The sequence below is a fragment of the Corvus hawaiiensis genome, chromosome Z, assembly GCF_020740725.1.
Source record: "Corvus hawaiiensis isolate bCorHaw1 chromosome Z, bCorHaw1.pri.cur, whole genome shotgun sequence".
NCBI lineage: Eukaryota > Metazoa > Chordata > Aves > Passeriformes > Corvidae > Corvus > Corvus hawaiiensis.
In genome coordinates this window covers 65080385-65105924 of record NC_063255.1, presented here as the reverse complement: position 1 = coordinate 65105924, position 25540 = coordinate 65080385, and the positions used below count along the sequence as shown (strand labels likewise).

General features: G+C 36.3%; 1 protein-coding gene across 7 annotated transcripts in view; it reads left to right on the top strand.

Annotated features, from left to right (window-relative positions):
* The window catches only part of KDM4C (lysine demethylase 4C), a 320050-nt gene that overhangs the window by 6984 nt on the left and 287526 nt on the right, over window positions 1-25540 (top strand). For all 7 annotated transcript variants that reach the window (XM_048290787.1, XM_048290783.1, XM_048290786.1 and 4 more), the window contains exons 2-5: window positions 5748-5912; window positions 11704-11879; window positions 14681-14795; window positions 22750-22943. In XM_048290787.1, coding sequence (XP_048146744.1) covers window positions 5769-5912; window positions 11704-11879; window positions 14681-14795; window positions 22750-22943 — 629 coding nt within the window. In that variant the 5' untranslated portion in view covers window positions 5748-5768. The remainder of the gene's footprint in view (window positions 1-5747; window positions 5913-11703; window positions 11880-14680; window positions 14796-22749; window positions 22944-25540) is intronic.

Here is a 25540-nt window from a genome sequence, read left to right as displayed (position 1 = left end):
CTTTATGTAATTTGATTAATTTGGATAGTGGAGTAAAGCTTGTGGACGTTCCAATTTTATGTATTAGAATGCACAGAATAAAAATAATCTTTCAAAATATGAACACATTTATGATACAGTGGTCTATAGTTATTGCTTTTCCATGTTGGCTAATAATTTTGTGTCTAGCAAAGTAGATATAGCAGTCTGTGCTTTTTATTTTTGTTCAACAGGGCTTTCAGTAGAGGGCAAAGTGGGCAGTTGAGAGATACCTCCAACAAAGCATCTTTGGAAGAACTATTTTGTCAAGTTGTGTGTAGTTTTAAAGCCAGGAAGTTTTGGTTCCATGATGATGATGGGTGGATTTCAAAGTAGTGGTTAGTTTATTTTAGACTAGAAGCAAAAAGAAGTGAATAGCCTTCAGAGCACATGTGCCATCTTGGTATTAAGGTGGAGAAAGAATATTGTAATACTGAAAGTTGATTTCATGTAGTGAAGGCTACAGGTTTTTGTGCCTTTTAACTAACTTTTGTGCAGTTTTAACTAACTGCAAATGAACGTGCTCTTTTTCTAGGGTTTTTCATTCCGGTTTAATATTTTCTAGTTGTGTGAATTGGTTTCTTGCTTGTAATTTGACTAAACACAATTGCTAGTTTAGATTTCTGTAATAGGTATCCAATAAATAGAACTTGGAAGATGGTTTCCAGTTCTGGAAATAATACTTTCTGTATTCTTCTGAGGGCATAGAGGATGCTGCATGGAGGAACAGTGTTTAACTGGTAACACTTCCACCAATAAAATTTTTTTAGTATTCTGACAGCTGTAACAGAATGGCAAGTTGTGGACTTTACAAAGAAACAGTTCAATGTTTTGGCAGTGGAGGCTGGAAATTGTAGTTGCCTGGTACTAATTTGTATAGGCAAGTGTTCCGGTCACCCCAAGACAGCAAGCTTCAGTTGACTGTGGTGGGGGTATAGAGGTCCTTCCCTTTTCTTAGGATATAGAAGAAACAATTATGGAGATTTTGCAATTACCAAAAAACACGCAGAATAAAATGTGTTATCAAGCATGAACTTCTTTCAGTGTTATGCTAAGTACTAATGCATGATAATTTGGGTGAGGTTTGTCGTCTCATTTATTCACATTACCCTTTGTTTTTCCAGGTAATCATGGGCTTCTTTTTCAGCGTGCACTACTGTCTTGCAAGAGGACAAAATGGCTGATTACAATGCTGGTATTAGGGATTTAAAATAACTGTAAAATTTCCCTATGTACATATTACTTGTCTTTCTGTTTCATAAAGTGCAGCCTGGGCATGTTGGCCTTCTTTTTATAACTTTGTATTTACTAATATCTTGCACATTTTCATTGTGTAGTAGTAAATAAAAACTCTCGAAGTTTTATTTCTTAGGTTGTGTAGCTTTGTAATATCACAAAATAGGTAGTTATGTGTACACCTAAGTGCAGCAGTTAAGTCAGCAAAATATGATTGCAGTGTGGATTTACTATTAGAATGGCCTCCTAGTAGTTGTGATTTTTGTCTGCAAAAGAACCTCTGAATTCTTAACTCTTACAGGGGACTATATATTATGCTTGTCTTAATGATTTGGCTAGGGTTTAACTGAGTTTTTGCCTGTGGGAAAAAGCCCAAAACTAGGAATTGTTTGGAGAAAGTATGTAGGACTCTGGAGTTCGACAAAGTCCTTGAAAGAATTACATACAGTGTTAGAAGTTAATAGAATTTAATCAGAAGGCCAACATATTCTGATTAGTTTGTAGCATGACTTTATTTTTTGTGGTAAATTTAGACCCTGTAACTCAGTACTTGTGCTTACTGTTTCAGATTGGTGTTTGTCATGAAGGAATGCAATAATGAAATTGTAAAACAGATTTAAGAAGTTATAGATCATAGTCGTAAAAAGGTGTTGAATTACTAAGAAATCATGAAATGAATAGAAATATCTAATGGACTTACAGCATAGCAAATTCTCTGTAGTGTTTATGATCTTTCTGCCACTTAATCTAAAGATGTTATGTAGTAGAATCTGCTCAAGGAGTTCTTGCAAACATAGTGTTACCAAAGAGCAGCTGTGCCCAGTAAGTTAACGAGAAGCTGTTTTTAACTGAGTAGGAAGGCTTACACAGGAGCGTGGATTGAGCCGTTTAGTTCTGCTGAAAGTAACACAGCCAGCTGGCTGGTCTGTGTGCTCTTTGCTTAGGGACCTGGACCCTAAGATCTGGTAGAAGCTGGTAGAAAAAAGATCTGTGGAAGGCAGAATTTGTCTTTTTTACACTGCAGTGAAGGTTGGCAAAATTCTGCCTTTTCAGTGCTCTACATGTGTCTTCATAATTAGCTGAGAGTTATTAATTCTGCTTGTGATACAGATTGAGGTTCATCATAGTACGATACTTTACATGGTTGTCTTAGTTCCAGAGAAATAAGGGAATAATCTTGTTAGTATCTTCACAAACAAGATTTTAGGAATCTAGTAGCCCGGCAAGAATGCTGATGTGTGATTGTGGTAGTTGGCATGAGTTAATCATAGTTCATTAGTTCAATCAACAATCCTTAAATTAACTGCATTTTTTCATTGTATCAAGTGCCAGAGTATATTCAGTTGGTTTGGTGCATGGCTGTATTTAAAGCAGCTCATGTGTTAAAACTGGTGTATTTTGGTGAGGTGTTTTGGTTAAGAGGAATTTTTATCATGCTAATTTAATGCAATAATAAATTTGTTGTGCCTGGTTCTTGAAATCAGACATTGGCCAAAATAATCCTGCAGTTTTTCTTGTAGCCGAACCACTTGGATATGGCTTTTTCTTGTCTCTTTACCCTTTTGCACAAGGAATATAGGAAATCAGATGTATTTCAAACTTCTACCCTTTCGTATTAAAAAAAAAAATTAATTCCAGAGAGCGTCTCAGGTTTGTAGGAATCCATAGAGGCACTGTGGTTTCTTACGTTCTGCACCCATAGACAAAACAAGGATTAAAAGGTTGATAACAGGTTTCCTTTTGACACTGACTTTCTATATGAATAATTTAATTTAATATGTTTACATAGCAACTGAGAGTTAATTGGTAAATCAGTTTATGCTTTTGGAAATAGTCTTCATCTGTGATGTAGTGAAAGGTGATGCTGGTGACATTGACACCGTGTGCTTGTATGAATTGGCAGAATTAATACTAATTTGTTTAGCTGGTACAGGCCTGTGTTTTTGATTCAGTATGAGAATATTGCTGATAACACACTGATGTTTTGGTTGTTGCCAAGCAGCGCTTTATCTGAATCAGGGACTTTTCAGTGTTTTGTGCGCTTTCAGTAAGGAGATGCACAGTAATGTGGGTGGGAGCTGACCAGGAGATGGGATCTGAACTGACCAAAGGGCTGTTCAAGACCACAGAATGCCGGGCCCAGTATATAACGTGGGTGAGTTACTTGGAAGGGTGGCTGATTGCAGTTTGGAGATGGGTTTGGCATCAGTCAGTGGATGGTAAACAATTGTATTGTGCATTCCTTGGCGTTTTTTGGGTTTTCTCTCTCTCTGTGATAAAAATAAATTAAAAAAAAATACTTTGTTTCAATTATTAAGCTGTCCTTAACTCGTGAATTTTACTTTTTATCCTGATTCTCCTTCTAATCTCACTGTGGAGGGGGGAAGTGAGTGATCAGCTGTATTTTGTTGCCAAGTTGGCACCCAGTGTGAGGCATGAAGGGTTGAGGTAACCACAGATCTGACCCAGAGCATGTTGGAAGAAATTTGTTACAAGCAGTTTTTTTGTAAGGTTAGTGAAGAATTTTGTGAACAGCAGATGGCACATGGTGATGTATACTTGGAAATTGCAACACCTTCTGATCTGAAGATAATGTATATCTGTCACTTGCTTAAAGATCAGTCCTTTCATGAATACTGGTATGAAATAGAAATGACTTTTTCTTTTAGTCATCCTCAATGCAGAAATGCAAATCAGAGGAAGTGCTGATTTTGTGTGTATAGCTTGCATGGTTTTTTTTCTGTTGAAGCTTTCAGAGAACGAGCAGCAATAGTGTCCTGTTGCTAAACTGCTGTACTAGCTTGAAGACAAACCAGTGGGAGGCACCAAGTGAGAACAATATTGAAGTAAAGAAATTCAGCCAAATTAAATTTAATAAAGAAATAGATTTTATTCTGCAGCCGAAAGATCGGTCACACAGAAAGCCACGATCGAGAAAAGCAGCTCTGAGCCCAGGGTCAGAGCTGGGTGAACAGGTATTGATCATGACCTCTATCGCACCAGACCTCCCAAGTTCACGGATGCTGCTTTGGCTGGTTCCTTCTTATACAGTTCTTGGGCAGAGTCCAAATTAATTCTATTCTTCTCGCAATTTTAGCATATTCATGATGTTTTCTTGTCCCAGAGTTGGGCTGCACAAAGCCTTTCCTGGGTCTGATGAATTGTCCATCCTGAGTGATGAATGGGCCATCTCTGGTTCCTGGAACAGTTATTTTTAGTTCCCGGAATGTCCAATTCCTTATCAGCTGAGATGTAGATATCAGAAGATGGTGATCAAGTCATCATAGTGTTAATGTCCTGGTCATAAGATCCAACCCCACCTGGGGTGGAATCCTCACCTATTGATTACATCTGTGCTGAAAAAACTTCTTGTTCAACTGCTCTAGTGTTGTGAAATTTTCCTCTCAGCCAGGTTGGTGGGGGAGGGTTTAAACTCTGTCTCTGCATGGTTTTATTACATTTCAGTTTTATACATAATAGCACAAATTACATACTTTATTTATAACAATATAATAGGGAAATTAAAAAAAATAAAGGCAGAAAATACTGGTTTAAACTGACAGAGTCAAGATACAACCTGACTCCCTGTTAGTCAGGGTGGTGGTAACAGTCCGATAAGATGGTGGCTGCAGTCCTCCTGAAGTGGTGGATGTGGTTCTGTTGAAGCGGTGATCCTGTAGAAAGGGTCTGCTCTTCCTCAGAAGGTCCAGTGGTGGCTGTGTAGCTCCTGTCCTCTGGGAATCCAGTAGGTAAGGGCTGGCTGTGGTGTTCAGAATCTCACATCCAGGATGGAATGCTTGGTTCCTCCTTCTGGGTGGACCATCTGACAATGGGATGATGAGTCATGAGGCCATGTGTTGCTGGGCCCATTAAGCAGAAAATAGTCCAGAGGGAGTTATCCTTGAGTCATGTGGCAGGGCACTGATGGGCCATTGACAGAGGGATAGTCCAGAGGGAGGAGGCAAGGAAACACTGCCCCACTTGGTTTCAACAGCTCATGAGGATGGTAACAGAATACTGCAACCCAGGACAACTGCAGATGGTGAGAACTAGAAAATCCGAGTGCTCTTCCTCTACATTTGCAGTGTGTGTGGGAAGTGAATAATTGTTTTTCTCCATTTACTTAATGGGAATAGTGATATTTTATCAAACACATAGCTTTGTTACTCTAGGTTATGTCTGTGTAATGTAACTCTTGAGACTGTGCAGCTGGATCTACACAGGAAGATGCTAGGTTAACTTGAGTAAATACGCTGTAAAAGCAGAGGTATGGACTGGACTGTGTACATGTCATTTACAATAGTGTTTGTGCTGGGTAAAGGCTGAGTATTCTTCAAGGATTAAGGAGAAAAAATATACATTTGTTTTGTGCCTTTTATACTAGCATGGGCAGATAATTGTAGAAACTTTTTTCCTATTTGAAACCATGTATGTTGAATATCAGAATTTGTTTTACAGATTATTCTCTACAGTGTATTTTTTTTTCTTTACAGCTGGATTGAAATTGAACCAGAATGGCTGCTGTTATCTCAGATAGTCCTCCAAATCCAAGCTGCAAAATCATGACTTTTAGGCCTTCGATGGATGAATTTAGGGAATTCAACAAGTACTTAGCATACATGGAATCACAAGGTGCTCATAGGGCTGGAGTTGCAAAGGTAAACATCTATAATATAGAAGAAAAATGCTCCTAATACCTGTTCTCCCATTATTTGTATTTTGCTGATTACAAACCTGACCTTTTTAGTATTTAATTTTTTTTCCCAAATGGTTTTCAAAGAGTAGGTAATAATTTGTTACTGTTTTAAGAAAGCCTTTTGGTGTCTCTGATATTTTATGCTGACTAATGAAGATGTTATGTAGTGTTTTTTCTCTAAATTGTTTACAAGTTTACAATAGCAAAATAGTATCTCTTTCTAAGTAGATTTAAGCTATTTTTTGTCAAATCAGAACAAAACAGGGAGTTAATAGTATAAATTAAAGTAGTCCTGATATACCAGGTGTTGAACTTGGTGTTTTAGGGTTGTGTAAAACTTTTCTGGAGCAAATAATCCCACTTCATAATGATGACCACAAAGGTAGTAAGGCAGTGTTTAAATGGAAGTAGTTTTCGTTTTGATGGTGATCGGGTTATGTTCTTGTTAATGAGAACTGGAGGCACACTAACTGCGACTGTATTGCCCTTTGAACAATGGCACATGCAGGACCTTACAGCAGGAGTTCCTCCCCTAGCAGGAGGTGATTGTCGGTCTGATGTAATTTAGTGGTACACTGTATAAGTGTTTATGCTGTATCTGTTTTGCCACTTTTCAAATCGGTAGAAGCCAGTGCAGATCTAGAAATACCACCTTAGTTATTGTGAGTAGTCCATGGGAATAGCCATCTTCGTCACTCGGTTTTGAAGCTGATGTTGCATGGTCAAGGCATTTAGAATCTGAGAGAGGAGGAACAAAACTTGAAATTCTTGGTTTCCCCCCTGCCCCCTCCTGCTTCCTGTGAAACAAAGCAAAACTGAACTCCTCACTCTTTGAAAACCTTTTAGGTTGTTTTTTTCATTTCAGCCAATATAGTACATATAGGTTATATTCTCAAACTTTTCTCTGCAAACAGAAGTAGAAATGTGATAAATAGGCAGCAGTGGAAAGCCTGAGGTGAGTTATTGCTGTATTCACTTGTGTTCTGGAACCTGTTTGTTTGTGTGGGTATGAGCTATTGCAGTCCTTTCATTTCAGACAGTAAACTTCATTACAGTGGTATCTTCTTGCTTGCTTGAATAGCAGTTAAAGCATCTCTGGCTGTTTTCAGTCTGTCAGTTACTTGCTATTCAATACTTGGTTGTCTTGAAAATTTTATATTCTGTTTTTCACTATATTTTGATAATATCTCAAAAATTTATAAATAAAAGTAAACCAACTAAGTATTTTTTAAAACAAATCCTATGAAGTGAATAATTCATACTGCAGAAGTTTAAGGGACATTTTCTGAGTTTTGGAAATTTGGTTTAAAGTAACAGGAAAAAATATTTGTTTCAGTTTTGATAGTGATAGAAAATTAACTTAACATGGCACCTAATTTTTTTTGAAGTCTGGGATGCACACTCTCAAGTATGAATGCAAGAAGAGTAACAACTACCAGAAGATCTATATGCATATGCAGAAACTGTAATTTAAGCTCTAAACAGAGAACACAATCAGAGTAGGCATATCCAGCACTTTGGGTTAAATGTGAGCACATGAGGGGGGAGGACTTGTTACCTGTGTAGAAGAATATGTGTGTGACAGTGGGGATGAAATGACTGTAGGGCTTGCATATATTGAAGGAAGGAAGGAGTATGGGAAATACAAGGTTAAAAAACTGCAACCACTCCTGAAGTTCCTAATACTATGTCTGAAACAAGTAATTAAGGTACTAGACATGCAATATCAAACCATTTCCAAAGCAGATAACAGATGCACATAACTGTGGCATCCCTTGAGCAAATTGGTAAAAAAATTGCCATTAGGCTTTTGAAAGTCTGAAATGAGCTTTAGGCGTAGAAAATCTCTTTTAGTCTTACTGTTACAAAAGATTCTATACTTAAAAAGGAAGGAAAAGGCTGAAAACAATAGGACAAATGACAAAAAAAGGGACACTGATGGATTAGTTGTCTTTACTGGAAAACGAAGTGTTTCAAAAACTCAAACTGCATTAATATAGAGTGAAATAGTTAAATTAATTTGCAGTCACACTGGCAAGTAGAAAAGTAATTTCAGAACACTATGCTGAAAATAGATACTGGCAAGTGCAAGAAAAGCAATTTTCAGATGAGTTGGGGAGAAATAGTTACATAGAAGTAGTACTGTCAGTGCCATTCAGAATCAGATCTACAGGAGATTACCAGTATATGAAAGAGGATTTAACAGAAATGTATGTGCTGGTAGCACTCTGCATTAACCTCACTAGTACTGACATGCAGTCTTTACGCTGGAGACTGACTGGTATAACTAAGACATCCCTATCTAAACCTGTATGTTTATCACACTAAATGATACTAGACTGGATTAATATGCTTAGGATCTTTGATAAATAAATATGTAAATGAGAAAGCCTTGCTTTTGGTTTTTCCTTTTTCATATTTGAGTGTTCAACAGCTTGATTGATGAATTTGATCTAGATTGCACCCACTGAATAAATCTAACTAGCTTGACTTTGAAGAGGCTATTTTTACTAAAGGAAACATGAAGAGGTTTCAGTGGGACAGGTCAGTGGCAAAACCAGAGACCTAGTCAGTATTTCCAGCTCTTATACTTATCTCTATGTTGCTTTGAACATGATGTGTTAGCATCTTCAGTCCTTGTCCTTGTCTTCATTAGAAAATGCAAATTTTTTGGGGCAGGAAGTTTATTTTTATCTTCTTTTAAAACAGTTTTTTGCATATTGGTCCCCACAGAGTTCACTTCCCTAACCAGCACTCTAATTACAACAGTAATAAACATATTCCAGTTAGCTGGAAGGGGATATCTTGAACCTGCATTCACAAAAATATTTTTACTGCTTAAAGCACATTGACCTTGAACTAAATAAGATAATGCAAATTTCGCTTTTCAGTATTCATATATTTGAGCCAAACCTCCAACTTCATGCTTAATAATCATGAAAATGGAAATCTCTGTGCACATATTTGATTTCTATGCATATATTCTGAATGCATGACTTCCCTGCTTCCAAACTAACATTTTGTATTTTGTTAATGTGCATATAATTTAAGATTTCTGTGAAAGAAATAAGTAGGAATCAGGAGATGATTGGATTATTTTTTTTTTCTCTAAAAGCAAACAACACTGAAACTTGTTAAGTAGTTCCTGTACAGCAGAAGTCCTGTGGAAGCTGAGAAGGAAAAAAGGAAAAGAGGGAGTTGCATCTGTGTAAAAACTGGATAAAAACACCTGTTTGTGTGTAAAATAAAAACATTAGCTATGGAAATATGTTGCTATCAGATAAATTTTCTTTGGCTTGATGTTCGTCTTTTCCTGTGTGCTTTTAGCACTAACAGTCTTGATTGGATTTCCTTGGACTATTTGAGTACATTAACATTACAATTTGCCTATTTGTGATAGTTTTCCAAAAGGTGGCCAATGATCTTAGGATCTATCTGTTTTAGGATTTTATTACTTTCATGGAGAGAGGTAATAGTGAAATTTCTAATGGACACTTATATATGGTCCTTACATCCTGAAATGCTTGTAAGAAAACAGCCTATCTGAAGGACTGCCTTGTTGTGATCCCATTATTAAAAGTGTTAGAGAGATGCCTCTGCCTGAATTAAGGTGCAAACACGGCATATGCTGAAGTGAAAAGTATGGATTTTATTTAACAGTAAATGAGAGAGAGAGAGAAAGAAACAAAAGGAGCAAGGAAAAGGGGGAGAGAAAGAGTGACAGAGAGACAGGTTGAGTAGAAATGTAGAAATATCACTGCTCTGTGGTTTTCGATCGTCACCTTCTTCTGGTCTTTTTGATAATGAGGATCCCCCAAAAAACAGAGCTCCGTAGATGAATATGTGTTCAGGACAGGTGGGAATGCCCAGGTAGCTGTCCTTGGTTGAGGGCATGGGGAGCAAGTTTGACAACTGATCAGTTGCATCCCTTTACCTCAGGAATGAGTCTGGGGGTGCTTTGGAGTCTTTGATAGCTTATGACACCTCCTCAGCTGCCTCTCATGTGAATGCCCTGTGTATGTGGCCATCCAGGGGTGGGGGGATTTGCAACTGAGCCCAGTTTGTGTAGGGGAGGATGGGAGTTCACTGTCTCTGACCAGAGGTTATGCCACACCCCCAAAACCTCTCCTCCTCCCCACTCGGTTGTGGGGGAGTCCGTGCAAACCTGGTCTCAGCAGATGGGCCTGTGGGCTATGGCCTCCCCCACCCCAAACCCACCCAGAGCTGATTCTCAGGACAGCTGCTGGGTTTGGCTTTCTTGTGGATGCATTATTTTCCCTCAGCCTGGTTTACTTCTCCCTAGACTTGAGATAATTGAACAATTGTGTCAATTGAAGGATAGTAACTCATCTCAAGTTTCCTTAGGTGGTTTAGCTCGCAGTCCAAAGTTCCAGTCAGGAGGCATGTTCAGGGAGGGGTGGGCTTAGGTAAGTGTAGCTTCTTTATACAGTTTTGCCATAATGGGGGAAAAAGTTCTTCATAACAATGTTTAAGCCTTTAACCATAACATCTAAGTCTTTCACACTACCTCTAAATTATGAATTAATTATTCAAACAATGTAATTCACTTGTTGCATGTTTATAAGAGCTGTCCTACTTTGTAGTAAGATATTTTAAAAGTTTCCAAGTCAGTGTTTGTGGAAATCTGATTTGAGCATAGCAGAAGAATGAAAATAATGAGTGGATCTAAAAACATGTCATTAAGCCTTGGGACATGTAAAAGTTCAAAACCAAAACCAGATCAAAAAATAAATACAAAAATTTTCTGTTGCTCTGTTTTAGAAGTGATACAGTTTCACATCTAGAGAGTTACCTGTTTTCAGCTGAAATAATATATTCAAGGAATGGTCAAAATTACCCAGCCTGTTAAAAAACGCTGGTATGACTACAGGTTTCTTTGAAATTCTTAATGATTTCTTTTGCTAACACTTCAGAATCTGCTGAGGAGTTTTCATTGACTGTGTGTAGTTCTGTGGTATTTGAAATAAATGTGTTTACAACTGGTTAATCTGCACATAGTTTTAATCTTCAATTATGAGGAGTAAATCATGTAATTATAAAAGCTAATATATATAAATTAGTGCAAACTCTTACTGTAATAGAGTTGTACCCTATAGTTTTATGGTGAGTAAACTGAACAGATTCTGAAATGCAAAGGTCTCTAAAACAGCTGGTTTTTTTCACTCTTCATTAAAAAATACAGTTATACATTCTGTTTATACCAAATAACATTTAGACAGGGGACTCTCAAGTTTTTTTAGGAATTTTTATTTTAATTGAGGATAAAAATGTTATATCTTTGAATCTTTAGGTGTGGAAAAGATGTCTAAGATAAATGAGCTCAACTTTTGACTTAGCACCTACATGTTCGCCTCTAAACTGTATCTCCAAATCCACACATTTTTTTGACACTAAATATGTATGATGTCATGGATTGCAAACTATTTGTCAATTATAAGGCTTTCTGATTGTAAAAATCTGTTAACTGTTATTATAAATGTGTATTTTTGCACAGTTGTCTATGAATTGCTGTAAATTGGTGAGTTGCTGCCTGTGAGTTGAGGTGATACTGTGTGTGTTTTGAATGGCTTTCTACATAGTCTAGGAGCACTTACCAGTTAGTGTGAAACAGGTGGTAAGCAAATGTTCCTTTGATCATGTGGGCATATTCAACTGTTCTTTCAATTTTTTTCCAGGATGTTTTGAATTGCTGTCGCAACTGTGATGTTCTGTTTTGTTTCCTGAATTTAAAGGTTATCCCACCAAAGGAATGGAAGCCAAGAAAACACTATGATGATATTGAAGATTTGGTGATTCCTGCTCCGATTCAACAGATGGTCACTGGCCAGTCTGGGCTTTTCACACAGTACAACATTCAGAAAAAGCCCATGACAGTGAAGGAGTTCAGGCAGCTAGCCAACAGTGACAAGTACGTACTCTTGTTTAGTAAGACAAATCTTCACATGTTGTGGTTTCTTTGGATTGTGCAAGACATCCAGTGATCTTTTTAACTTTTTGTCCTGTCTTCCAAGGTATGGGAGGGTACCACAATGTGAATGTTGTTCATGTTTATGTTGTTGAAAGCATCTGATACCATGGCAGCAAGAAAGCATCTGAAAAACCTGAGACATGATGCTTTCTGTCTACCTTTTTGTCTTTATGTTCCAGGAGATGCTTATGTAGAAAATAGTGAAGATGATGCAGACTGTATATCTGAGTTTTAATTTGAGTATGCCTGTTAATGTTTAATTCTCAGATACTGGAATGGCCTATCATCATGTAATTCTGAAAAAAACCCACTATCTTTTATAACCAGTCAAGAAGCTTTTACATGAATGTAAGAGAACTCAGCGGCATCTAGTGAATATCTGTGTTCTGGTTACGGCAAGATGGATATTATGGGAGGGGAGAAAAAATGTTCATGAAGGGCTAGGCACTGTACTGAAATGTTTCAAGTTGGTGAGCATTCCAATAAGAGGGACTTGATAGAAGGAATTATTGCCTGTCATTTTGGCCACATAAAAAGAATATATTTTATTTGAGTATCTTCTCAAAACTGAGTGGAAGTAGTTTCTGGAAGATGAATCAAAGGATCTTAGAAATAAAAGATAGTTGAATGAGGAAAGGTAATACTGCCTTAGTTGGAAGGCAAGTTTCTCTCATGGGTTAATTCAGAAATTAGATGTAACAGTAGAAGCTGTTATCAAGATCAGGAAAAAACTAAGACATGTAAAGCTTTTAAGGAGGCTCCTTATCAAATGTTCCATAGTATCCCTGCCTTCATGATAGTGCAAAACTGACGACCTTTTTTTTCCCAATTAAAAAGAATAGCACATATATTACTTGTGCAACATTGAGTTTAGTGCCCAGTGTTCTTTCTCTGGTAATTGGAAATGGGAACCTATTTTGTACTTCTTGAAACTATTTGTTTAGTATATATTAGAGGTGAGAGTAAATCATAAGACCTATATGATATCTGATGTAATTTTCAATAATACTTTTTCATAGATGTTAAAGTTTACATTTTATTAACCCCTAATAAATTGAGATACACTGATTTCTTAAAATAATTAATGCAGAAATGCTGGGAAGTTTTTAATACGTGTCATGGTGTTTGTTAAGTTTATTATATTCATCATGGAATATATTTTGGAAGTGTTTCTGATTTCAGTTTTAATTGTTTTTACTGATATCAGATGGCAACTTAATTTTATATGCAAATGTAGAACATGGAGAGGACTTCCTGTCTATTACTAGCTGTAGGTCTTTCCAAATATTTGTCACTGCTCTTGAGAAAATGTGTCATATAACCTTCTATGACACTCTTACTTCAGTCTCTATTTCTTTAACTGTTAAGTAGCTGAGAGCCTCTATTCTCCCATAAAAAAAATTTTGTTCCTTAAAGGAGAAGATTTCTCTGTTAAAGACTTTTTTCTGGAGTATTAGGATGTTATCTGTTTCCTTTGGATAAGAGAGAAGGGCCATAAACATCTAAATTAAATCGTAGTTGCCTTTAAAATGATTATGTGTACTCAGTCTAATGCATTTCGTCTCTTATTTGTTTAGACATTTGCAGCTCACCGTTGAACCAAAGTGCTTCTCTATTTGACCTCTGGGAAATAAGAGCGTAGCCACATCCTGTAATCAAGGAGTTCATGTGTACATGTTACTCAGGGCCAAACAGAAATACAATCTGATTTCTGGAGCTGTCATGAGAAATAATTAAAACAACTCTGTTGCTGAGAATGCTTTAGTTAAGATGTGTTTTGCTAATTTTTTTTTGTCTCTGTTTAGAGTTATTACATAGAGTTATGACATAAAAGTACCTGGTCCCAGTGTTGTATGTTTGGATTTTCTTTCTAGTCGTTCAACTGTAGCACTGTAGAACTGCAGCAGAACTGGCAGTTCTACTGTGAAAGTTTAGTTCTCAGAGTTGTAGTAAAGTGGGAGTAAGTTTTCTTTCTGAAGACCTAAATATGGAAGTGCAGAGGTCTGACAAAGGATGCTGAGGCAAAGCTGTTAGTAGTGTGCTTGTGTTGTGTTCCCACAAGATTTTGAAATTTCTTAAGTATATTTGAGCATGTAAGTGTATATTATGTTCTTATCATTAAGCATGTAAGTGTGGTATCTCGTCCTGTTATAAAGGAGTAAAAATAAAAGTTTCCTTAAATATTTATTTTCTCTGCATCATAGAATTTTTTGTATCAGCTGTTTGAAACAACAGCTTTTCTTGAAAGGTTTTTCTGCAGAAGGAAGAGGAGAAGGAAGTACTGGTTTTGCCTGTGAAGGCTGCATGGCTTAGTTAGTTTACATTGTTTTGAGACAGGCTTGTACAGGACCTATATCTGACTGTTTACGGAGCTGGTAGTGAGGTAGGAAAACAATAAATACTTGTTAATTGTGTGGCTTTTCCATATGTGTCTTTTTTATGGAAAGGAAATAAAAAAGAGGGGCTCAGCCTAAGGGCAGTCGGTCGATGGGTTGATGTGCTGCTAGAGACTGAAGCAAATGTATGGCTTGGTGGATGACTTCAGTTACTGTAGCTGTCAGGTAGGAGGTTTCCATGATATGGTTAATCATGAAACTAAGAATTCAGGACAACTGGTAATTCCTTTGTTTCAAACAGTTTGGCATAAAGTGACTCTATCTTGGAGGTTCAGAAGCATAGTCCATTGTAAAGGTGGTTGTTGAAAGATGGTGATGAACCTTTGCCTACCTCTTTCTCTGCAGATACCGCACTCCAAGATATGTAGACTATGAAGATTTGGAGCGTAAATACTGGAAGAACTTGACTTTTGTGGCACCAATTTATGGAGCAGATATCAATGGGAGCATTTATGATGAAGTATGCACAGTTTTTTATGAAGTTTATCCCTTCCAGCCCTCTTTTAAAGGGTACTCTACTTAGAGGATACACTCTTGCTTTGTGACTGAAAATCTGTCTTTCGAAATCTTTGTGTTGCTCACTGTAAAGCCTCCAAGCAAGGTTGAAATTAACTCTACACATCTGCAAGAGTCAGACAATTCTGTCCTTAGACTGTAGAATATTGCTACTCTTCCTGATCATAAGACTCCTCCCTTTCTTCACTTTGAACTCTCCAGAACTTTGAGATTCCTTCCTACTTATTTGTTTATTAACATTTTAGTATGTATGTTTCCTGTGTGTACCTCTGGAAATTTAGAGATATTTTGACTAAGTTTTACTTTAAAATTAAAAGATGTAATACTTGTATTTCTCTCTTTCAGTGAGGAATATTGGTAGCTGTACTACATGCTTGGAATGTCTGCAGTTTCCCGGAAATGTACTTACTCATACTGTTTACTTTTCAATTAAACCAGATGAAATTAAAATTTCCTAAGGAAATTAATTTTGCTGGTTACTTGCCAAGATCTCCATAATAAAAGGATAATAAAGGGAATCTTAAAACAGAGCTCATTATCCAAAGAATTACAGAATACCCATTGATATCAATTAGGCTATGTAAGTAACTACAGGAACTAGATTTTGAAAGGATTATTTAAGTAATGAGACTAAGAGAAGAAATACTAGCATTTTGGAAAAGATTTAAGGATTTGAAAAATACAGGATGAACTTGTATGAAAAGAAAGTACCGTGTGTGAAGTTCTTGGGTTATTTCATGGTAATTGCCTTCTACAATCATTAAAAAAGTATGATTTTGCTGTGGCAGATAGTCTGAGGCTCTACTAGTGTTTCACAGTTCTTCACGGAAGAAAAATTGAAGACTGTCCAGAGATAAAAACAGCCAATATGGCTGAAGGCAATTCAGTTTTTGCGCTGAGTTATGCGGTCTTTGAAAGATAGCTAAGAATGTCCAGTGGTCTGTTGTTTAGAGAAAGCAAGTTCAAATTCTCTTGTGTGTCCACATAGCTGCTTTAAGAAATCATTTAGAAAATAATTGAAGATTCTAATTTGGGATGTTTCTGTGAAGAGAGATTCTAGGTGATGGTTGCTTTGTGAAGACCAACATGAGGCAGAGAAAAACAGTGTCTCAAGAAATAGAAGCTTGCCTTTTTTCTGCTTTGATCTTTGTGTCTTTATTGTTGGCAGATAATGCCTTATGGTATAACTTTTTACAAATGTATGTTTTTTTTCATTGCATTTTCTTTTGTGTTTAGTATCTTAGTTTACTCTTGCCGTGAGCAACATTTCCAAAGAAAAGAGAATGAATGCAATAATGTCCTATTTGAAAATGCTGAGTTTGACCAGAAAATACTGGTCAAAGAGAAGGTCAGAGATTTCCTTCTTAGGGAATTACGCTCTTGGGAAGATGAGGAAGGGAGCTCAGAAAAAAGCGAAGACGAAAGTGAGAAAAGCAGCATTTAGGGATCCTAACTCAGATGTTAGGTAGGAAACAAAGCACTGAAAGTTGCAGTGACTGGGGAAGAAAGCAATAAAAGGTAGAGTAAAGAAACCTTGATGCCTATAATACAATAGGTATCATTTAAAAGCAAGTAGCAAAGGAGAAATGTTAGTGAAAGGAATTGGCATTAAGGAATGTGAACAGATTGAGCACTTAATGTGACAGCCAGGTGCTGGTGTACAACCCACTTGGTGGATAGAGGAAAAGAAGAAATATACTCTGGTACCGAAGTGTTGGTGAGAAAGTTGTGATGCCACTGATCAAAATGTTGTCTCTCAGAGTAATTTTGCTGCAGTTAATTTCTGGCCAGCAGATGGTGTACTTGCACAACTAATATTTTTCATGTCTTATTGCTTTATTGGGCTAAGAAAGGATCTTTTTGATTTTGTTTGAAATTGGAGGTTGTTCTCATGTCTTCATTCAGTTTTATTCAGGACTGTAATTATTTGAGGAAAGGAGATGAATACAAATCACTGACGTTTTGGGCAGCATTCAGGAGAAAGGATATGGTGGGATTAATTTGTCATGGAGGCCTATTTGCATGAAACAAAACAAATGCTTACTTTTTACAAAATACTGTTGTAGAAAACAGTTTGTTATATATGTTACATTTGACATAAATATCTGACAGAATTCCAGGTAAAAAGCCACTTGAAACTTAAGGAAAATGTGACTTAGATGTGTATGTGGGCCATCAAAATTAGTGAGAGGTACTGCTGTGCTGTAAGTCTGTTCTTCAGTTTAACAGTTTACCGATTGTATTTTCTTTTCTACTTGGTGACTGTGAATTTTATATTGAGACATTTATATCTGAAGCATGATGAAGCCTTAATTTTTACTATTTAGATAATTTAAGAAACATTGTTATTTGTGGAATCCAACACCTCCTGGCATTGTGCCAGAGAGATTATAGCTCTTGTAGTATTTCGTTTTTTAGACCAGAGGATGATAGGTTCTGAAGGGTTTGGAAGAGGGGGCAAAATTTTCTAAAGGCTGTGTTACATGGAACAGAAAAAGACCCCACAAAACAAACAAAATTAAAAACTCCGATGAAAACAAAGAAATAAAGAAACAAAGCTAAAAGTGCATGCTTTGAAGTCTGACAACTACCATTAATTGTTCAAGTTTACCATGTAGTCTTTGGATTATTCCAGAATTTGTTATCTCAGATTAAGTCTTTACAAATAAGCAAATAATCTGTGACTTGTTATAGAGTGTTCTGTGCTGTCTGTAGAGCTTTATGGAAAATAAATTCCATGTAGTTGAAGGTTTGCTGGCAGTATTATTCTGTGTTACTTTCATTCTAATTGTTGTTACATTTAATGGCAGTGCTTTCTAGGAGAATGACTATGTAGGTGACTCAAGTAAAGCTATGATCTCTTCATGGACTGATCTAGCTACTTGGAAGGGGGACAATCTTCCTGGTTTCCAAAGAAGTTCCAAAGAAAAGTGACTGATTTAAAGTTGATAATGAGTCATAAAACTCATCTGACTTCAGTGCTGACAATGGCATGTGCTATTCTGCAGAGAAAAGCCAAGTTTGGAAGAAGCACATATAAATACTGTTTTGTGTCCTCTCTCACCACTCTCCTTAGCTGCTGTCTGGAAGATACCACTTAACTTCCATTTTTCTCCTCTTAGTTTTATTTCTCCTGGTAAAACAATTCCTAATGCCTACATTTTCCAGTGTATAAGGTGTGGGCACCATACGTGGTATATGAGTGCACCCTCAGTCGGTTTGCAGGCAAGCTGGGTGGGATGTTGCTCTGCTGGAGGGTAGGAAGGCTCTGCAGAGGGATCTGGATAGGATGGATCTGTGGGCTAAGGACAGCTGCATGAGGCTCAATAAGGCCAAAGGGCTGGGTCCTCCCGTTGGGTCGCAACAACCCCAGGCAGCGCCCCAGGCTGGGGCAGAGTGGCTGCAAAGCTGCCCACAGGAAAAGGACCTGGGGGTGCTGGTGCCAGCAGCTGAACATGAGCCAGGGTGTGCCCAGGTGGCCAAGAAGGCCAATGGCATCCTGGCCTGTACCAGCAACAGTGTGGCCAGCAGGACCAGGAAAGTGATTCTTCCCCTGTAGTCGGCAGTGGTTAGGCCGCACCTTGAATACTGTGTCCAGTTCTGTTCCTCATAGTTTAGGAAGGATTTTGAGATGCTGGAGTGTGTCCAGAGAAGGGCAATGGAGCTGGTGAAGAATCTGGAGTACAAGTCCTATAAGGAGCAGCTGAGCCAGCTGAGGGTGTTTAGCCTGGAGAAAATGAGGCTCAGGATGGGACCTTACCACTCTACAACTGCCGGAAAGGAAGGTGTAGCCAGGTGGGGGTTGGTCTCCTCTCCCAGGAAGCAAACAACAGGAGTAACGGAAACTGCCTCAAGTTGTGCCAGTGGGGAGGTTTACTTTGGATTTTAGGAAGCTCATTTTCATGGAAAGCGAGCAGTACCAATCACTGGGGCAGGCTTGCCCAGGGAAGTAGCTGTGTCACCATCCCTTAGCGTATTTAGAAGACCTGTAGGTATGGCGCTTGGGAACATGGTTTAGTCTTGGCAGAGCTGAGTTGATGATGGTTTTTGATGATCTTAAAGGTCTTTTCCAACCTATATTATTCAATTTGTTCTATAATGTCCTTTTTCTGTGATCTGCTCGTAGTTGAGATCAATGTGAGCAGTAATTTAGGTTCTAGTGTGATTTCCAAAGAATCTGCTTGCCCACTCTTCAAAAGGGTGCTTTAAAAGTAGTGTTTATATCCTTGAAAATGCTGAGAACTAAAAACAATCCAATGAGGGAGATTGTTTGTATTTCCTAATCTGTGTGTTTATGGTGTAGAGATTTTGTTCGTAGCATTTTTCTTCCTCTGTTTTAATGACTTGCAAGGCGCAGTAAAAGCCTGGCAGTAGCTTTATTATATTCATTGATGTGAGTGAATGATTATGTGGAGAGAGGAGTGGGTTACAAAGCACAAGTTTTTCTGTAACGTTTGTCCTATTCCTTTCCACTCTGTCTCTTAATTAGGTTTTTTTACACTTTATTATTTGAGTTGTTACAGTCAGTCATAAGGGCTCTTCAATCTTACTTATACAACTGATGTGTTGTCTGCCAGATTAATATTGAAATGAAGCTGTGAGATAATCAAAGGAAAAATTAAACACTGAAAAAGGATTGTGTGTAATAATGTATACATAGAGAAATGTTCATCACAGTGTTGACTGGTTTAAGTAAAGTGAAAAGAATAGCATCCTGTCACTTTTGTAAGTACTTCAAAAAAATTTAATAAAAAATTGTTGCACTTGAAGCCTATTTTATTCTTACATGCAAAGAGGTCTCTGCTTTCAACTCAGAACTTCACTTTTTACCAGTATGCTGAGATTCATGTTATTCTTTGTGTCTTTGGGAAAACATGGGTCAGCTCCTTCCAAAGTGTGCAAACGTTCAGATGAGAAATGGTTGTCAAGTGTCCCACTTTGTCTCCACATTGCATTAAAAGCAGATGTAAAGGCTGTTAAGAGTAATAAAAACTCTTGATAGTAATTTACAGCAAGTTTGAGTCACCTTCAAAATGACTGAAGATTGGAGTAGTGGTTTTCTATATAAACTGCTAGGTACCTTATAGTATTTCTCTAAGGAAATACCAGGTAAGTGTAATGTGCATAGCAATGACCATAACTGGTAAGGTGTTTCAAGCCTGTCTGTAATCTTACAGAAGGAAAACAGCTGAAAAGTAACGTTTTTCTAGTTATTGGATTGTGTGGTACAGTTGTCAATGATGACAGGTTTTCTTTAAAGAATTTACCATCAGAAATGTGGATAAATTAGAAATAGTATCTTGACATATTCCTTTGAAATTATTCTAATATTCTGATAGTATTGTGATATTCTGAGGAGAGTAAATATTTTGTATTTTCCTAATATTGAATGGATGATAATATCTAAATGTATTTGTAAGAAGCTACCAGTTATGTGTTATGCTCAAGTAATATATGTAGTGCTGTTCCAACAATTATTAAATATGGCATAACCTGCAAAAATACACTTTGTATACATAAAGCATAAAGTAAAAATATAAAGTAACACCTTTAATAATAATTTGTAACAATAAGTGGTAACAATCTAGGCATAAATATGAAATTGATTTTTTGTTTTAAGTCTAAGGAAATTAGGAGGAGTTGAAATGAATCAGTGTGATTTTAGTGTTTTGGCCAGTTTCAGTGAACATTTCCTTTTGAGCTAAGAATACTTCTCCAAAATAGCCTTTAGGAAAAGGAAATAGCTCATTCATCTTGAGTGTAGAAGTTGTGGATTGTTTATTTGTTATGTTTGGTATTTTGAAGCAATTATTTTTTCTAGGATTGGTCCCCATGGTAGGATTTGCTTTTGTTTGATGACTAGTTGTGATGTGACTTAACAGAGTGTGCAAAGATGAGATGTGTTGTTAAAAAAAAGATATTCTCTTAGCTATTACTTAATTCTTAGTAGAAGACTAAGATTTCAGAACGTTAGGGTTGCTAGAAGCTTATATGGGTGAAAGGTTGCTATGGGATGAATAATGGGTAAAAAAGCCCATGGAATAGAAAAAGATAACACATCTGTCTGAAGAAACCTTCAAGTGTAAATTGCTGCAATACTGGCACTGTTTGGCCACTGTCATAGTAACTGCCTAGACTGATTGATGAGCAGGTGATTTTTACAAGTATTTATTGTTTTCTTCTAATCCTGTACATGTGTTTGTGCTTGAATCATTGGTCTTAGTTTGCTATATTAATTTGTTTCTCCAAATGAAATGCAAAATTTGTAAACAGATACAAATTTTATGTGATTTAAAAAAATAAAATCTGTAAATTAGTTTGAGGACTTATTGCCTAAAAACTATTTCTTCAAATTTTTTATTTTACAGGTGTATTAAGTTGCTGCTGCCACTTTTTATATTTGAAAGGTGCAGATTTTACCAGCATCTATTGTTTCAGTTCAGATTGGTGTTGTTTTCTTTTATTAGGATATTAATTTTATTTTTTTTTACTTTTAAAATTTCAAGTGCTTTTGTTTCACAAATGCATCAAACCCAAGACTTCCATTTTAAAAGAAGAAAAAATGCTGTCTGAAATAAAATCATTCTATAAACATCCTTTACTCCTTTGTAAAATTCCAAATAACTCAGTATTTCTTAATAAGTGGAACAGTCAAAGCAGGCTGTTAGAAGTGCTTGTTCCATGAGAAGTCTGAACTTCACATAGACATTACCTTCTTGTCCATCAATTCTAGCTGCTTCATGTATATCATGCTTGACATAAAAATGTCAAAAAACAAATGAAACAAAAACTGAGAGTATTAAATTTTCATTGCTTCTTGCTTTAACCTGTATTCTTAGTATTCCAGCTGTCCAGCTATTAAGTATCATCATGTTACTTAGTCTTAATCAGCTGCATCAGGACTGCAGTCTGCCATCAGTTTGTCCCCCAGTGAGTAAGATTACCAGAACTGTAGATTCAGGGAGGGTGTAGGGCAGAGCACTGCATGGTTAAGTGTGCTTAGAGGCTGTCTTCCCAATAAAACTTGGCTGAATTGAGTTTTTAATAGTTTTGAGTATATTTCTTGGTTTTCTGACTGCTTGAGCACCATCTAATGTCTTCCCCGGAGGCGTTAATAATTGCTCTTATAGTGAAGTCTAATTTTTTTCTCTTCAATTTTGTAGCTTTGATCTTGGTTATACTGTCTCTTACATGCTGTATTACCTGAAATTAGAACTGCACTTTGCAGTTGAATCTGAAGTACAACAAAAACTAGATGTATTGCTTTCTGAATGACTTTTAATACACAAATTTTATGGGCAATAGCATAAGGAAACAGCTTAACTCCCATTAAATCAATAGATTTCTTCTGTGGTATATTTCTTATGTAGTACATCATTATGATTAGAAATACAGGTGAAGTGAAGTAATCATTTTAGTTGTTGTACTTTTCAGAGAAATGGTCAATGTATGCATGTAAAAAATTTTTAAACAGTTTTTTCATACTATTTGGTATTACTTTGTAAGTAATAAAAAAGCTTAATAGGCCCAGTGAAACTTTGTGACTTCCAGCTGTCAACTCATCAAAGGTTTTGTCTGCAGCTATTATTTCTATTTTTTTGTGTACCTTTTTGTATATAGTATGGTCTATGATGTTTCAATCCACGTTAGATTTGATGTAGAAGTGTAAACCAGATAGGACATTGCTATGTTCTCTGCTCTGAACATCTCAGACTTACCTAATACTAAGGTCAAGAGAATTTTTCCTCAAGTAACTTCAACTGTCTTCTGAAGTGTTTACAAATATGTATGGACATATTGAAAAACTAGATCAAGTGTGTATCTTTTGACTGGGACTGTTATATAAAATTGCATTGCTTTATGAGCTTAGTAATATATTTATTATGTGTCTCTTTCAGGGTATTGAGGAATGGAATATTGCCCATCTTAATACAATATTGGATGTTGTAGGAGAAGAGTGTGGAATTTCTATTGAAGGTGTAAATACACCATATCTCTATTTTGGCATGTGGAAAACAACATTTGCATGGCACACCGAAGACATGGATCTCTACAGTATTAATTATCTCCATTTCGGGGAGCCAAAGTCATGGCAAGTTAATTTTTTTTTTTTTTTAGATGATATCTTTATTTCAGCTGACTAAACTGAGCAGATGGGTTACAATTGCTTCACAATGGTAAACTACTAAAAAGCTAAGATAGTAGTTTGGTGAGGGTTTTTTTTTAAACTCAGAATGCTATGAAATCACACCAATGTATTCTTTGATATTAAAGGAAAAATAAGTATCTAAGACTTACTCGAGTTCAACAGAAAAATATTTGAAAGATACAATATGAGCAGTTTGATGTGTTGGGAACCCCAAGACTATTGGAGGAACTTAGGAAAGAGCTCTTTGAAATCAGTTTCTTTGGTTCTGTTGCCCTTTGGGACTACCTACCATATTTTGTATGTAACATGCATTTAATTTCTTCTTTGAATCAGAGTCATATTCTCTACTGTTAACTCAGCTGGACCAGTGGGAGGTAAGATTCAGGGCTAAAGGTACTTCCTGTATATGAAACTTCTACTATCCTTTCTCTGTAATCTTAGATTTTTCGTTGAACAGCCTTAATAAACAAGTTGGTTTAAAACATTGTGATATACATGTATCCCAAGTATATAAGACAAATATATTCCTTTTGATCATAAATTTTTTTTTTTTTCAAAATACCTGTGAAGAGAATGTAAAATCATTAGAAAGATATGCAAAAGATAAGTTATGCATAGTTCAATTCTGGCAGTTTCTAGTCGTCCAGACTTGGACAGAAAATGTGTAGCTCGTAGTTCCATAAAACATCATTGTTTTTTTATTACCCATACAAAATTCAAATACTGATCATATATTTATACTGTGAGTGTGGTAAATTAGTCAGATGCTCACTCTTCGGTCACTGCTTTATATTTACCTGCTTTGCTTATGTAGTGGATCTCCTGAATTATGGCAGAGAAGGTGAGTACCACCTATTGTAGTAATGCGCGTCCATGTTTGAAATTGATAAATTAAATACATAGATATGTGAGATTTCTGCTTTGATAGAATTAAATGTATGGAAAGTCTTGTTAACCATAACATCAATATCTTTTAAAAAAATGGATGTAAAGATAGATGATTCCAAAATGTTCCAAGATGATAGGACAAATGTAAGTAATAGGATGTTTCTTGCTTCTTAGGAATTTAAAAAGTGCTATTTGAAGAAAAACTCACTGCATATTGTGACATTCCAAGTAGTAGAGACATTTACTTAAACTCTGAATGGGAAGACACAATGGGAAGAAGCTAGGAAAGCTTCTTTAAGTATTTTTGAAGGAGGTATGAGTTGATAACAGGATAAATGCTTTTCTGGTTTACAGATACTTGTTTATGCTTCTAATGAACAAAATCATTAAACATTGTCCTCTTGATATTTTGGAGAAATAGTGGTGGATATGATTACATTTTCTGCACCACGTTGGCCCATATTTTTAAGAAATGTAGCATTATTAAAAAGTTGAATGAAAGCTTAAGATTTATTTGGTGTTACACATGTGCCTTTTAATGGAAGAATGCTGCAATAATTTATGCTAAAGCTGTTCATTTATAAGTAAGATGTGTTATGTGTTAATGTGATATTAGTATAATATTCAAGAAAGTGGGGCAGGAGCTCAGTCTTATGATACAGATAGTAAAGATCTTCTCTGCTCTTAAATTTAACTGATTTGACAAAGCATCCTTTGTGAAACCAAATAACCTGACATATACAGTAGCAATACATGTTGTCAGGTTTTACTGGGTGTACATGTGGTTCTTCAAGAGACGTGTTGGTCTTACAGAGAACTAACATGGAGCATATTTTCTCTGAATTGTGAAAGGACAGCCACTACCATCTGAGAGCCACAGCTGAGTCTAACTGCTGTAGCAGTCTTTATAAAAGAATTTGAAGCCTTCTGCAGTGTTTAGGCATAGGTTAACTTGCACTATTTCTTACACTCTGCGCTTTTACTTTCAAGACTTATGGGGAGAAGTTAGTTCTATACTGTGTATACTGATTCCTTCATTGACTGCCTCATATGAAACACGGGGAAAAAGTGTGTCTGCTAACTTATGAAATCAGGTTTACATCTGTTTAGATGTTTATGTATATATTTGTGTAATACATATGTTCATTTTATAGATTTTTCTTTGTCTTGCAAAAATATAGAAGAAATACTGATAAAGAGGAAATATTTTGAAGGAGAAGAAGGAATTTGAACTTAGAAGCTCTGAAATAGAATAATATAAAGGGCAGAAGAGATTGGGGTATGTTGGAGAAAGATTTTTCTGGAGGGAGACTTAAAATTACTTGCTATTAGGCAAGAATTTTTACTGCAATTTTCTCTTTGCATTCTGAGGGGGAAGGTGCCTTGAAGATCGTACCTCGTTTTACGTCACAATTTCTTAGAAAAAGTCTTATTAACAAGAGAAAGCATTGGTGTGACTGATGGTGTGGCTTATTAATTGTTATCTCTTGATATTGACATATTTTGTAATGGTATTTTAAACTGCTTACTAACATTAAAAATTTCTTCACTCTTGAATTCGTTGTTAAATATTTTCTTCTATTGTATTTATTATTTCGGGGTATAGGTCTTGACTAAAGAGAATTAATTTTTGTTTTGTGTAATTTGAGGAA